The 15205-nt window shown below is 37.6% G+C and overlaps 3 protein-coding genes across 5 annotated transcripts; all 3 read right to left on the minus strand.

Annotated features, from left to right (window-relative positions):
- Nucleotides 1-118: 118 nt before the first annotated feature.
- On the minus strand, nt 119-3462 carry dph2 (diphthamide biosynthesis 2). The gene is made up of 7 exons (XM_067438282.1): nt 3347-3462; nt 2746-2932; nt 2541-2653; nt 1968-2188; nt 806-1486; nt 483-671; nt 119-375 (listed from the first exon to the last, which is right to left on the minus strand). Exons 2-7 carry the CDS (start codon nt 2893-2895, stop codon nt 218-220), a joined length of 1512 nt encoding a protein of 503 aa, XP_067294383.1. The 5' UTR covers nt 2896-2932; nt 3347-3462; the 3' UTR covers nt 119-217.
- An 82-nt stretch (nt 3463-3544) lies between these two features.
- mcur1 (mitochondrial calcium uniporter regulator 1) lies at nt 3545-8613 on the minus strand. Of its 3 annotated transcripts, XM_067438306.1 has the most exons (11): nt 8506-8613; nt 8119-8180; nt 7116-7359; nt 6868-6987; nt 6689-6792; nt 6283-6384; nt 5518-5559; nt 5286-5357; nt 5080-5133; nt 4872-4986; nt 3545-4186 (listed from the first exon to the last, which is right to left on the minus strand). In XM_067438306.1, exons 3-11 carry the CDS (start codon nt 7216-7218, stop codon nt 4131-4133), a joined length of 768 nt encoding a protein of 255 aa, XP_067294407.1. In that variant the 5' UTR covers nt 7219-7359; nt 8119-8180; nt 8506-8613; the 3' UTR covers nt 3545-4130. The 3 variants fall into 3 exon arrangements, with proteins under 3 accessions (XP_067294407.1, XP_067294426.1, XP_067294418.1); XM_067438325.1 differs by lacking the exon at nt 7116-7359; XM_067438317.1 differs by lacking the exons at nt 8119-8180; nt 8506-8613 and adding an exon at nt 7479-7879.
- Nucleotides 8614-9189: 576 nt separating this feature from the next.
- rgs9bp (regulator of G protein signaling 9 binding protein) lies at nt 9190-14339 on the minus strand. The gene is made up of 3 exons (XM_067450182.1): nt 13978-14339; nt 10664-10970; nt 9190-10526 (listed from the first exon to the last, which is right to left on the minus strand). Exons 1-3 carry the CDS (start codon nt 14065-14067, stop codon nt 10159-10161), a joined length of 765 nt encoding a protein of 254 aa, XP_067306283.1. The 5' UTR covers nt 14068-14339; the 3' UTR covers nt 9190-10158.
- Nucleotides 14340-15205: the final 866 nt, after the last annotated feature.

A 15205-nucleotide genomic window follows, 5' to 3' on the forward strand; every position in this document is an offset into this window, starting at 1 on the left:
GCTACCATATTTGTAGCACCATAGAAACTCACATTCTTATATTTAACAAATATTAATTTACCTTCCTTGATGTTTGACCAGCAAAAAAAGAAACTCTCTCCATTATCAAGAGACTTAAAACATGTCCCCAAAAGATGCACTGTACTGATGTGATTCATGTGCTGTAAGTGTGAAGGTTGTCCTTTGATTTATGTGACAGTCCAATAGTGAATGTGTGTTATGATTTTTGAGGAGATGTTAAAGCATCTTTATTACCCACACCCTCCTCCTCATAAGCGATTGCAATGCCTCTCCGTCCCTCAACAGCTTTCACTACTGGTGTCTGCCCCAGTTTGGGCTCCAGTCCCTGCCAACTGCGGCCAGCCAAAAATGATGCTGCAAAGCAAAAAAAAAGATCATGATTAGCTTCTGCATTTGCATGAATAAAAAAAGTGCCAGAATTACTACCGCAACTACAGTTCAGTTTGGCCTCAGATCCATACCTGCAGTGTTTGTATTGGCCACAGTGAGAGTCTGATTCCTGAGCACAAGTGAAGACTCTGATGTGCCATTTATCTCAGATGAGGTGGTGGAACAGGCTCGCAGAGCTCCTGTGATAAGAGAGACGTCTGTGGCCTCTTCCTCAATGACAGACTGGCTTGGTTCAGGGAAAACCACATGACTGCTTCCACCTATATTAGAAGGTTTCTTATTAGATGTTCAGAATAATACCATATATGGACATTGATATAATTCAAAGCCCAAAAGCGATACAATATCAATATGACAATGCTTTTCTAGTGCTCTATAGTATGTTTTGTCATACCAGGCAGTAAATCTCTGAAGTCTGTGACATATTCTCCAGTCCACTCTCTTTGCTTATTGCAAGCTAACTCCATCTCAAAGGGAGTCACCACGGGCCTGTAGAATTCACTTGAATCCAGCAGTGAGTTCTCTGGACAGGCAACTAGCACGTAAACATCAATTTCCAAGAAGTTGGCAAGCTTGGGGACATTGATCTTTCCCATAGCAAACATATAGCTCTTCTTGCCTGCTTTGTGAAGAATGTCTTTCAGCTGGTCTATGATGGTCAGATAATTGGCGACACCCAGGGTGCCCACCAAAATGCCCACCACACTGGCATCTTTTGCCCGCTCAACGCCATAATAGCGCTTCATCAGTGCCTTGTTGATTTTAACCGATTCCACTCGCCCTGTGCAAGTTTCTGGATTGAATGAGCTGAAGGCACAATGGTTCCAGGTCATCATGAAGTTTGTCAGAGTCAAGCCTTCCTGACCAATGTAAAACATACTGTAATTATCAACACTCTGCCCCTTTTTTACACTAAACTGTCTGCCGAATTTAAAAATGACTCCATCTTGTGAATCCAAGTGATCACTTTCCACACAGCTGTCCTTTATCAGTTCAGCACCGCTGGAACAATCAGTTTTTAGAAGAGATACCGCAACATTGGGGTAGATATCACACAAAAGCGTTGTGAGATCACCTGAGAAGAGATGATATAAATTAACATACAACATTCACAGTGGTATTAAATCAGGTGTCCAGTCCTGCTCCTGGAGAGCCACAAACCTACAGAGTTTAGTTCCAATCAAAATTTAACACAACTGAAGAAGCTCTATTTTGTCAGCCATGTGTATTGGTGTTAAAACTATAATGGGTAATAACTAGTGTTTATCTAATGATGTACATTAAATGGCTAGAGAAGGGGTTCTCAAACTTGTTTTGTTAAAAGTTGCTTACTCTTTTTCATTCACTCCTTCAAGTGGACTATACTTGTGGACTGACAGGAAATGGTGAATAGGGGGACAATTTTGTATACAAGCCTAGAAACTTCAAGTGAGATGTGTTGGTGAAGGTTGGAGCTAAACACTGAAAGACACTTGCCCCTCTGCAGCAGGATTGGACACCCCTGCATTAAAATGAACATTATTAAACATTAGCATAGATTGAACAGTAACAGTTACCTATAGCATGTGAATAGGTGACGTCATACAGTATGATGACATGACTTTGGCAGTCAGGGTAAAGCTCTTTAAAGGCTGCAGCACACTGCTGGACATCTATAGGTCTTTCCCCAAACACATGCAGAAGAGGTAGTCGTCTGCATGGGCTGAGGCAAGATGGCCCGTAATGCACTATACAGTCTGCTCTTACATGTTCTGCTGCTACCTCATCTACACAACAGCTGAAAAGGAAATAAACATGCCTGGAAGTCAGTATTAGCCACCACACAATATTAACCCTCTGATGATCTTTGGCCATTTTAGATTAAAAACAATATTATTACACAATATTAACCCTCTGATGATCTTTGGCCATTTTAGATTTAAAAAAAAAATGTTTTTACTTCATCAAAATGGTATGAAACTTGGCACTTTCTGTGGCACTTGCTAAATAAATATTCACAAAAAAATAAATTGGGGACTTGATTAGAAGTGACTTAAATTACGAAATTTGTAGGGCTATGCATTTAGTGGTAACATTATTGTATTATTACATATAGTCATATTGTAATATAAATAAAACAGGGTTCTTACCTGCCATAGGATGTATCTCCTAAAATGAACGTTTTTGCTTTGGTTTCACTCTCTATTTCGACAGAGACCCGGACAGCATCAGGAAGAAGTTCATCTGGAAACTGTAAAGCTACCTGTGACAAAACAGGACATACTGTACTTAATATATCAGCTGGACAAATGGTTTAAGTAAACAAGACAGATGATTTTTAAAGTGTTTTCTTGCCTTCTTGAATTGATTACTAGTGACAAAATGACATGTCTCAGCTATTTGATACAACTGCATCAAATTCCCAGCATGGTGGCTTGTGACGGTGGGCACATTGACAGTGCGCTGAAGAACTGCCTCACTGCTGCTACTGAAAGCATCTGTCATCTTCTCTCAGGAGATAGTGTTGTAAGTTACTTTGGGTCTGAAAACAATGAGTTATAATTTAGCACCAAGCAGCATCGCATTTATCCTTCCCCACAACAGCACACAATCAAATATTTAACTTTCATCCAATCATAAATGTACCTCGGGGGCGGTTTGTTACTTATAACAACCCAAGTATAAAAACAGGGTTTTACGCTGAGATGAACCTGACATTCATTTAAATTATTTGGTTGATATTTATAACAATATACAACTATGTCCCCCTCGCTTAAAAATAAGATTCGTTTTTAGTCAACAGAATCGTCCAAACCTGGACATTGAAACCACCTGAGTTGCCATATAAACAGTTTGAAGCAGTTCAAACTAGTTGACCGCTGGATAAATTAATTTGATAACTGAATTTGCGGCCATCAAAATTACATATGATTAACCATAACAAAAGGTAACGTACCAAAACACAGATGCACATACATGTCAATTCGCACGTGAGGTTGAGAGGAACACGGCATCATCGACACTGTTCTTCATCGTTCACGTTCAGCGCTAGCGACTTTACCTCAGTTCCTCACACTGCCTTCTAGTGTACTGGAGAGAGACTGTCAGTAACAACTTTCATATTCGTCCTCACAAAACAGATACACAAAGAGGATTCAAAAAGACTATAATTTTATTAATCAGAATAACATCATATTCACTTCATAAATCATATCATAAATACACTTTTTTTTGTACATCTTGTGCGTTTTGCAATCCATTTGTGTACAGCATTGAAAAAATATGGCAAATGTCGTCATGTACTTTAATCATTAAACCACTGTCAGAACAACCCAAGGCACTTTATTTGACATCATCCTGCTGTTTGTCACAGCTGTGCTGATATTCAGCTTGATGTTGCTTAAATGCAGTGTATTTGAACTGCATCATTTCATCACACATAAAACACTGCACAAAGTGAATGAATACAAAGTGAATAGCTGTCTGTTTTAAAATTTGGGCTTCATTCAGCTGTTGACATTGCTTTTAAGAAGCTTGGACGTCATGATCCTAATGCAAGATGTTGGAATGTTGATGTAAATATGTAAATATTACATTTATTTCCCCAATATAACTTGATATCTTAATAAAGCAGGAACTAAAATTTGCTCTTAGAGGATGACTGTGAATATCACAGCTCTTCTTATAAACAAAGGCTGATGAGATGTTTTTTTTATAGGAAGAACAATGTCTCCTGATGTTCACATCCATATCCGATAGAATCCAAGTACTACTGTGAGACACGTGAATACTGAACCTAGAAGAATGTGAAAAATAAATCATTAATGAAAATAAATAATGAAACAGTACCTTACTGACCAGTCATTTGAATATATTAATCTTGACCTCTATCGGTATGATTAATGGAACAAGGACATTCTGCAGCTGTGCGTACGGCAGGTCTTTCAGGCGGTACTTAATGAACACGATATCTTTGCTGAGACCAGTGGTGGACAAAGTAATTAAATACTTGAGTAAAAGTAGATATTATAATAAAATATTATGTAATGAAAAGTAGTCCATTTTAATTTAACTTGAGTAAATATAGACAAGTACATGACTTTTAATTTACATATCCATAAATTATGTTTAGAATTAATCAGACATTTGCAAATAAGCAAATATTTTATAGTAGCAAGCAAAAGTAGTCAAACACTATAATCTCAAAATACTAATATATCAGTTTAGGTTACTGATTATTTTAAGAGTACAAACAAGTGAACATAAAATATTCCATATTGTATTTGACAAATTAGGAAAAACAGTGTGTAAACAACAAATTATAAACATACAATATTACAGACATTGCGTAAACTGCTACAGAATCACACCACTGGCTTAGTCTTTTCTTTTATTGTGGCTTTCATAAAATAATTAAGCTCAACAATAAGTTTCAGCCTCATTCCAGACTTGAAGCAAATTTGTGATCTTGACACTTTTACCTGCAAGATATTTGATAGTATCTAGCTTATGCGCCTCCAGCATAGTCTTCAGGCCAGCCACTTCTGTGTCGATTTTCATGTTGGTCTGTGTCACATGCCGATCCTGCTCAGAATGCTAAGAAAGAAGTTTCATTAAAAGTTTCATACAAAAAAAATATATATATATATATCAAGACACATTATTGTCCTAAATGCTAGTACTTCTCACCATTTCCATCAATTCATTCCTGGTCCCGATAAGCTTTCTGTCAAAGTCTGCCGTCTGGACCAAGTGCAAACACATCTCAGTTAAAGCATATAAAACTGCCAGCTCTGAACGATATAACTCAAATAACTAATAAATCTTTAGTTTTCAGAGATGGTGAAGCTTCCAAAGCTGTTTTTCTAACGAGTTTTTGATCGTGCTGTACTTACCATCTCCTTCACGCGGCTTTTTTCTACGTTCAAATCCAACATGGCATCTGCACGCCTTTTGTTTATCACATCCTGCAGCACAAAATGTAAAACTATTATTAACTACCCAGTAAACCCAGTGTCCAGTAAATTTGTATAGTCTGGGGGGTCTATGTTTTAAGATAGTTTTTAAGGTCTGAATAGCAAAGGAAAAACCTTTTTTCACCAAAAAGTTGTTTTTCCAATAACTTACAGTGAGGTTTAACTTTAGCTGTAATAGCTCACCCTTGATTTTCTGTAAAGAAAATAAAATACTTATTTATTAGGTGAATGTACCAAACTGTTAAGAAGCAATTTGAAGGACTCAAGACAAAACAAATAATGACTTTCAAAAAACTTCAAAAACTTTATATTTCACAGCTAACACACAGATAATACCAAGACAAGAGACGCAAATGGCAGAAGGAAATATTTCTATATATTTATAGGCTATACACTAACATTCAAAAGTTTGCGTTCAGTAAGATAAACTATTATTATAAAAATGATATACAATTATATAATTATATAAAATATTTTTGTGTGTATATATATATATATATATATATATATATATATATATATATATATATATATATATATATATATATACACAAAAATATTGCACAGCACAACTGTTTTCAACATTGATAATAAGAAAGGTTTCTTGAGCAGTAAATCAGGATATTAGAATGATTTCTGGAGGATCATGTGACCCATGCCTGCATGATGCTGAAAATTCAGCTTTGCCATAACTGGATTTTAAAATATATTAAAATAGAAACATTGGTTGTAATAATATTTCACTTCACTTTACTGTTACCATAAGAGTCTTCAAAAACAAATAAATCTTACTGACCCCAAACTTTTGAAATGGCAGTAAATATTCACATTGAATACAGAAAAATGATGTAGGTATACAAATCAAGTGGGTGATGATGATAATAGATAACACAGCACACATTATCAGAGGTCTCACCTCATTATCTGTCAGTAATGCTGAGAATTCACTCTTCTCAAGAATGATCATGTCCTTTTTCACAGCGGTGATATGAGACATGACTTTCTGTAACATGATTTCCTGTAAAACAAAAATAGTCAAGAAGAATAACTGCCCTGTTCAACCTGGGCTCTGCTATGAGGGAAGTTGTATAGACAACAACAGGCAGTCAACATGTTTTTTTAATGATTTTATTAAAAAATATCTGTCACATTGAACGTTGGTAATTGTTTGCCAACTTTTGCCAGTAACTTAAACCTTATCAAAAGTTGTATACACAAAGTTATGCCTCACATGATGAGCTAAATCAAGAAGTGATGGTCACAGCCTAGGTCATGTGATCAGTAAAAATCACAAAAGCATGAAAAGACAACGCAATTCTCACCTGTTGTATCTTGGTAGCCATATCACCGTATGTAACATCCATGTTTGAATTTGTGATATTCACCATCATATTGACAATGACCTCTGCCTGCTGGGTCATGAAACCTGAAAGGACATTTTGATGACTCACTGACTTGGATTTAGGCAGAACATTTTAGAAACATGGAAAATAAATCTTACCGCTTCCTTCAAGCAGTTGGACCATTGCATGAGTGTCAAAGAATAACTTCCTATTGCCAGACTTAGATATGTCTGATTTTTTTAGGTCATACTGTAGAACTTTAACAGAGGTGCTCAACTCTGAAACAAAGACAATGGGGGACAAATAGTCGACTATGCAAATCATAGAAAACTGGTCATTATCAACAGCAGTAAACATTCTGAAAACTTAGACGTGTGGTGTGTCATACAGTAGGCTACATACGCACCTCTGACCAACATGAACGAACCTCTCAGAACAGACTCCGTGCCAGACCTGCTAAATCTACTTCTGATCGCAGAGGTGAGATATCTGCTGTGTAAAGACCGCATTCTGCAGAAGCCGTAAAACAAGCACTTTGGAGCCTTTTTTTAATTGATCAATCCGAGCCGAGGAAAACTTTAAAGTGTTGTGGGGCGGTGCACGACCTGATTTGACCGCATGATCTTGCTTTTCTCCTCTGTATTCGTCTTCTAAATTCAATACATTGAACACAATTTTTTTAAACTACTGAAATAATCAAGAAGAGTTACATGTAACTGCACCAGTAAGACATTTTTTACTAAAATAAAAAATATAAAGGTTTCCGAACTTTTCGTTTGACAAGTCCGACCACCTCTGTCCAGTTTCCTGTAACTGAGCACGTAAACAATGACGTTTCATGTACACATGCTGGTTAGTTATATGGAACGCGAACGGGGCCAAATGTATTTAAAACAAAACGCGTGACTTGTGTGTGACGCCAGCCTTATGTCATGATTTGTCACGCCCTTTTAAATTGTCCTACGTTCTTTCTCCGATACAAAAGTTAAAGGAAATCGCATCATATGACCCCTTTAAGCTTGTCCCCAAGTGACTACAACAGCTGTTAATCTGTTAATAAATTAAACTTAGCTAATGGCAAATATATATTTTCTTGATAGGTGATAGCCTAAATGTAGGCTATAGACCCATGCTTAGACTAAAGTAACACAACTTAAAGCTTTTGTTACCAAGGGCGTAGATTGGGGGGGGGGGGGCTGTTATTTATATATATATATATATATATATATATATATATATATATATATATAGAGAGAGAGAGAGAGAGAGAGAGAGAGAGAGAGAGAGAGAGAGAGAGAGAGAGATTATCCAATAACAATACACATAAAAAATAAAAAAACTATATATATATTTTTTTATATATATAAAAAAACTATATATATATTTACAAAGCTGCTGTTTTTCTTTACCTGATCACCTGCTCCGCTCCCTCTGCTGACTTTTCTACCCTGCTGGTATATTTACCTCAAATCTGTTATAAAAACATGTTAAGAGATTATAGACCTCGTAATCATATGAAAATTGTGTTCAAGCACTCATAAAATTCTAACATAGGAGAGATTATAAAAAGAAAGAAATTAGGCTAAGTATTAAAACCGCCAGTAGGGGGCAGCGATTCACTGTTTAAATGAGTGATGTGAATACTTTTGTCAGTGATAATTACAGACACTATTGAAAAATGGAGACAGCAGTTTTGGTAACTTTTACTGATAGTTATAGCTAAATACATTGAAATGGATGAGCTAGCGAAATATATGATGTCATGTGTTGTTAGATATTACACAATATTCTCATACCTCATTCTCAGTAGGCTACAAGCTTAATTTTTTTGCATCCCTCTTTGACCAGCAATTGTAGTCCGCTGTGCAGCGCTTCTCTTCATTTTTGACGCGAACGTTAACCGTTAACCAATCGGTTCAATGGAGGGGGCGTATTTTTGTCTGATTTATTATGACACAGTCATATTTGATTAGGAACAAAATTATTGTTACAAAATAAATTAATTCTACATATTTTTTCATTTGATCTACTATGATTTTCATGTTGAAATATTGTGGGGGGGGGGGGGGGGGGGTTGTAACTGATGGACTTGAATATTGGAGGGGTTCCCTCCCCCCATCCCCCCATTAACTACATCCCTGCCTGCAACCAGGGCACCTTTATCTCACCTCATCGTCTGACCATCTTAGTCTCTGCGCTACCTGTCATTCCTGGACTCTGTGACTTTGTTCATATTTATATTCTACTATTAAAAGAGTTTATTTGCAATTGCTTCTTGTATTTCGTCACGACACGAATGGTGCTTCGCAACCAGAAAATGTTAACTCGCGATGCTAAATATAAATATTGCTGTTTCTTAAGCATTAAAATGACAGGGTTACTAAAGATTGACTCTGAATATGACATCAGACAGATCAGAAACATTTTATTATTGCTATTTTTATTTATTTTTACAAAATATATTTGTGAGATATTTGAAAGTGAATACATATTACAGTGCATGACAACAAAAGGATTTTCAAAATTGTCTTAACATTTCAAATGTCTTTGAAAAAGTGACCTTCAGTTTGAGGTAATTACAATATTTTAGTCCTTTTCTGTAAACTTATGTTACATCCACTTTATATTGATTAACCCCTACTTGTTTATATTAGTGACTGAGTAATTAATACCAGTCATACTCTGACTAACATTTTAAAACAATCAAGTGCTGGTGTAACAGGTTTCTAGACACATGATTTGTCCGTGTCTGTGCGTGTGCGTGTGTGTGTGTGTGTGTGTGTGTGTGTGTAGTAAATCAATAATTAAATTCTACACAAAAGATAACGTTGTGCATAACACATTAAAGTCAAATTATTTGAGTGTTTCAAGAGTACAGTACAGACGTGTTAAGATACAGTTAAAGGATTAGGGTGTGTCTGTGTTGATACTGTATTATAGTCAAAAACTGAAACAAATGAATAAGGTTTTTTATGGCATGATCAACCAGCCAATGAACCGTACAGGACTTGAGCTGCAGTAAACAGGACTTGTGTTCTTCACACACCAAAACCTTTCAAGACACAAGTCTTGAAAGTACATATAAAATCAGATTTTACTGCTTGCCCACATTTCAAATTGTTCTGCACTGAAACCCGAATGATACATATAACATGTATATTATACGATTAATTCATTGTGCTTTCTTTTGAAATATATGATCATACACCCAAAAAAGTTTTTTTGGCAAAGTTTTGGGATTTGTAAAACAGGATTCACAGGCTCTGTTGAGATAAACAGCAGAAATATTGCTGTTGCAATACATTGCAACATTACGTTGTTGACAGTCAGTATACACAGAAAGTTTCATTTTTAACTTTGTGCTGTGCAGACTGTTGATGTTTGGCCGATCACAACTGAAGAGATCTCAGAAAAAGAAAAAGCCTATACACAAAACAAGAGATAAGACTTCAGACCAGGAACACCACACACACTGATAGCACCACAGCAAATATCGCCACAGCGCATAGGATTGTTGCCGCAAACATCTGGCTACGACTGCAGAAGCTTTGAGCTGCCTCTTCGTCGATGGAAAGCAGTGCTAGAGAGGCGCTGTCAGTGCTAACAGGGTCAGCGTACTGAGGACCCAGTGCCTCCACAGTCCAGCGCAGCACGTTGACCTTCAGCTCCATGTCTTCCAGTGTGCGGTCCACCTGTTCGATCTCTTGCTCCAGCTGACTCTGCTCCTGACCCTCCACGCTGGACGTCTGGGTGCCGTCACCTGCCTCCTGCAGCTCAGGCAGGCTCAAGGCCCGCGCCGCCACCTCTGTTGCCCCCCCTGTATAAGTAATTACATGTTTATCAGGCTGTGACAGTTACACTTGATATGTTTGAGGAATGTACAGAAGTTGCTTTTTCTCTAGTTTTAAATAATTAGTAATCTGTTATAAACTTCTTACAGTTTTACATGCCTACCCTGAATGCCTGTTTGCACCATGGTACTGTTATTGGCCAGGGAAAAGTGCTTGACCATGGTGAAAACCTTGCACATGTCTGCATGTAGGAGCTCCAGACATGAGGAGAACGCTACCCACAGCAGCTCTGTTTCCTTCCTTTCAGTCTCTGGTAATGTTTTATCCCTCAGTCGAGCTGTCAGGTGGTTTCGGCAGGACAGCGCTAGTGTCTGGGCTCGCTCTCGTGTTTGCCGAAGATCACGCCGTAGGCTGGAATTGTCCATGCATCCACCAACACAGGAGGCTAAGTGCCGATAACATGCCACCACCTGAGTCAGATCAGATCAACTATGATGTTTTGAACTTTAACTTATAGAAATAACACAATCAACCTTTATCTAGACATATATCTTGCATTAATGATACACTAAAAAAAATAATAATAACTGTGTTTGATAAACTGAAAAGGTTTGATACAGAATAACAGATCAAGCATGTAACATCAGCCAACTTGCTCTGAATGAGGTATTATTAATGAAATAATACATAAATCTATAGTACAATTATAATACAATACCTCATTGACCCAGTTTCAGACACAATAAATACCTGCTACATCCTAATGGCAGGTTGCTTCCTGGACAGATGTTAGGCCTTGTGTGTGGTGGAAAAACACTTTTACAATTCTAGAAGCAGGTAATGGAGTTTTAAAAAGAAGGCTTTATTTGGTTTTCTAAATCTAATTTAAATTCACCTTTTCAATATGTTATATTTATTGCAAATTGTTATATTATATACACAGTTCAGGCATAATATTATGACCACTGAGAGATGAAGTGAATAACACTGATGATATCTTCATCACAGCACCTGTTAGTCAGTGTGATATATTATGGAGCAAGTAAACATTGTGTCTTCAAAGTTAATGGACAAGTGTAAGAATTTAAACAAAATTTACAAGGGCCAAATTGTGATGGCTAGACGACTGGGTCAGAGCATCTCCAAAACTGCAGCTCTTGTGGGGTGTTCCCGGTCTGAAGTGGTCAGTATCTATCAAAAGTGGTCCAAGGAAGGAACAGTGGTGAACCGGTGACAGGGTCATGGCTCATTAATGCACGTAGGGATCGAAGGCCGGTTTGTGTGCTGGTTCTGATAGAATGGTGTCAGAATACACAGTGCATCACAGTGTATTGCGTATGGGGCTGCATAGCCGCTGACCAGTCATGGAGGGTGCCCATGCTGACCCCTGTCCACTGCTGAAAGCACCAACAGTGTGAGTATCAGAACTGGACCATGGGCAATGGAAGAAGGTGGCATGGTCTGATGAATCATGTTTTCTTTTACATTACGTGGATGACCGGGTGCGTGTGCATCACTTACCTAGGGAATACATTTTAATGCTACTATACTGTGGAATCTGTAAAGCACTTTGGTCAACTTGTGTTGTTTTAAATGTGCTATATAAATACATTTTTGATTGATTGATTGAACACATGGCATCATGATGCACTATGGGAAGAAGACAAGCCAGCAGAGGCAGTGTGATGCTTTTGGCAATGTTCTGCTGGAAAACCTTGGGTCCTGACATTCATGTGGATTTTACTTTGACATGTACCATCTACCTAAGCATTGTTGCGGACTGTTTCATGGAAACGGTATGGGGCCTCTTTCAGCATGATAATGCGCCCTGCCAAAAAAAATGGTTCTGGATTGGTTTGAGGCATTGACTTGGACCCACACATTCCCCAGGTCTCAGTCCAATTGAGCATCTGTGGAATGTGCTGAACAAACAAGTCCAATCCATGGGGGCCCCACCTCACAATTTACAGGACTTAAAGAATCTGCTGCACAGCACATCTTCAGGGGTCTAGTGGAGTCCATGCATTGACGGGTCAGGGCTGTTTTGGCAACAAAAGACAACCAACACAGGCAACCGATACAGTTTTAGGAAGGTGGTCATAATGGTTTGCCTGATCAGTGTAGCATAACATGGTGTAAGCTGCTCCCCGAGGACAGGGGCGTCGGACTGGGGGGGGTAAAGGGTACCCAGGGCCCAAGGCGCCGGTGGGGGTGGGGTGGGTCGGTGGGTTCTGGGTTTTTTTAGAAGTCAGTATAGAATTTATGTACAAATGGCTTATTTTGTTTACATTTTAACAGTTACCCCACCCATTGGTATCACTATGATATTTGGTACAGGGGCCCAGCAAGATGGTTTGTCCCCAGGGCCCAAAATTCGGTGCTACGCCGCTGCCTGAGGCTACCTCTTTTACTTTTACCTTTCAAATGAATCTCTTTTAGTATTCTTTGTCATTGGCTACTCAATTGTTCAATTGAATTATCTAAATTATTTTAAATAGTGGATTTAGTATTTTACATTAATGACACTTTAAAAAGTACACTACATTAAATAACATATTTTAACATATTTTAATATATATTTACTGTAATTTATTCCTGTGATACATTGAAGGTTTTATAAAGTTAGATAACTATTCAGGTTATCAAACATCATTATAGCTAGATTAAGCATTAGTGAGTGACAAATATTAGGCCTACTGATAATCTGCTTGTCATAAGACGGCTATTTCAGGATAAGCTTTGGAAACTTTTGGAATGTGTTATATCTGAAGGGAGCATTAGATTTACTTTATTTAATAATATTAATAATTAATTATCAAAAACAGAAGCTGCTACCGTTGCTCACAACAGAACAGTGTGAAGAATTCTGCTGGGCTAGTCAGAGAATTGGAAAAAAGAAACATAAAGTCTGCACACTTTATTGAAAGGGCAACGTTTTGACCGTCAGGTTTTCATCAGGCACAATGGTCAGAGTATTGACACATGCCTCCACTGGTTCATACTGAAGATAATCAAGCAGTGGAGCGTGGGTCATCCCTACTCACAGATAGTGCTTTTTCACCCTAAGGCTTGAGGAACACACCATCATAAGATGCTTTTATGTTCAGCCTGAAAATAAGGAGAATTGAGGACACGCACATGCTTCAACATCTTCAATCTGAACCTTGTTAAGTTTGTCATCAACAAACAAATGATGGAAGATAATCCACAACTAATTGTTGACAGAGTAATAATTTAGTTGATGTGCTCCCCTGATTCCTTATTCTAATACTGTAGAACATTTATTGGGGGGAAATGTGTAAAAACTATATATAGGCAGGGAAACAAATTAATCTGTTTTACTTTCCTGATAGGAAAAAAACAGTGCCCTGATTAAATGACTTGAAAAGATATCACCACAAAACTCTGTGAAAAGTATGGAGGTTTGTTTAAAGGAATGATTCTAATCAGCTATTGGATCATTTAATATAAACTCACCTTGATGAGGGAGTCCACCATTGCTTTTCCCTCTTGCAGTGGCTGTGCTGAAGTTCCATCGTCAGCGACCTTATTGTTGGACAGTGGCATTGGGTTATGTTTTCTAAGGTAACAAGGGTGAATCCCTGTTCCAGAATTTAGCGTCTGCCTTTAAACTCAACAATGCTTATACACCATTCGACCTAGCTGGAGTAAACTACAGTCCATATTTGAGCTGACTGACCTGTCTGACCCTGTGACCAATGTTTAATATATCAGTTGATAAAAATCTTAGAAATAAAAATAAAAATTTCAGGTTTCCAAAAAGGAACAGAAAAAAAAGAGAGGCGCGGAGGATTGTGATGTCAAAGTCGAGTGTGATAATCCAAATGACTGACCCCTTTGCACTGAGGCCATGTAGTTAAGCTCATTATATGCTGCTGAGAGGTGCGGAGATTCTTTGGGCTGGGAATACGTCACTACCTCCTCCTCAAGCCCCCTCTTTTTCCTCCCTTAACTCTCTCTTTCTTCTCCCTCCTTTCTCTCTCTCTCTCTCTCTCTCTCTCTCTCTCTCTCTCTCTCTCTCTCTCTGTGTGCCTGAATGACAGGCCAGGCCCTGAGGGGCAGGTTGTGGGCCAGTGTGTTCTGCAGTTCTTACAGCGGCCAACCAACACATCACTTATTTGTCACAAACCTACAAAAAAATTACCGTAGTATATAAAATCAAAACTTTAATCTGAATAAAATAAATACAGGCCTAAATATAAATAATATATAAAAATGTATGCATGGCTAGTCAGACAATTCTTAGTCTCCTCTGTCTCAGGTCAAATTAGATTAGGGCCATGTTAAATTAATCCCTGAAATATATCTGCTGGATTGGTCTGGTTATCCCATCTTAACAATGACTGTCCAGAACATAGGAGCAAATCTTTTTTTGACTATCATATATGGGACATCATTTTGGGCAATATTTGATTTCACTTGACAGAAGATACAAACACAGGAATGTGAGAAGCAATAGGTCTAATTTTAATATGCTGTAAAATTACTTTATCAACAGACAGCTGGTTTCATGATTTCTCTATTTATAGTATTACATAGCATAATATAATATAGTATTTAAATCAGAGATTATAAATCAGATTCTCTTGACATTTAAGTTTTGTAGTCTTTTTGGCTGTACTTTTCAGATTTGTTAGATGTTAAGGACAAATAATCAGAATAGATTATCAAAGTTTGATATTAC

The sequence above is a fragment of the Pseudorasbora parva genome, chromosome 1 (assembly GCF_024679245.1).
Source record: "Pseudorasbora parva isolate DD20220531a chromosome 1, ASM2467924v1, whole genome shotgun sequence".
Classification (NCBI taxonomy): Eukaryota; Metazoa; Chordata; class Actinopteri; order Cypriniformes; family Gobionidae; genus Pseudorasbora; species Pseudorasbora parva.

What these genes read in the sequence shown, in the direction of transcription:
- rgs9bp (XM_067450182.1), bottom strand. Translation starts at nt 14,067, where the DNA reads ATGCCACTGTCCAACAATAAGGTCGCTGACGATGGAACTTCAGCACAG. An exon ending in TGGTGGACTCCCTCATCAAG is followed by an intron (nt 10,971 to 13,977) that starts GTGAGTTTATAT and finishes GATCTGACTCAG; the next exon opens with GTGGTGGCATGTTATCGGCA. An exon ending in GGTGCAAACAGGCATTCAGG is followed by an intron (nt 10,527 to 10,663) that starts GTAGGCATGTAA and finishes TTACTTATACAG; the next exon opens with GGGGGGCAACAGAGGTGGCG.
- dph2 (XM_067438282.1), bottom strand. Translation starts at nt 2,895, where the DNA reads ATGACAGATGCTTTCAGTAGCAGCAGTGAGGCAGTTCTTCAGCGCACT. An exon ending in CTAGTAATCAATTCAAGAAG is followed by an intron (nt 2,654 to 2,745) that starts GCAAGAAAACAC and finishes GTTTTGTCACAG; the next exon opens with GTAGCTTTACAGTTTCCAGA. An exon ending in GGAGATACATCCTATGGCAG is followed by an intron (nt 2,189 to 2,540) that starts GTAAGAACCCTG and finishes TTTCCTTTTCAG; the next exon opens with CTGTTGTGTAGATGAGGTAG.
- mcur1 (XM_067438306.1), bottom strand. Translation starts at nt 7,218, where the DNA reads ATGCGGTCTTTACACAGCAGATATCTCACCTCTGCGATCAGAAGTAGA. An exon ending in AAAGCCGCGTGAAGGAGATG is followed by an intron (nt 5,134 to 5,285) that starts GTAAGTACAGCA and finishes CACTTGGTCCAG; the next exon opens with ACGGCAGACTTTGACAGAAA. An exon ending in TACTATCAAATATCTTGCAG is followed by an intron (nt 4,187 to 4,871) that starts GTAAAAGTGTCA and finishes ACATTCTTCTAG; the next exon opens with GTTCAGTATTCACGTGTCTC.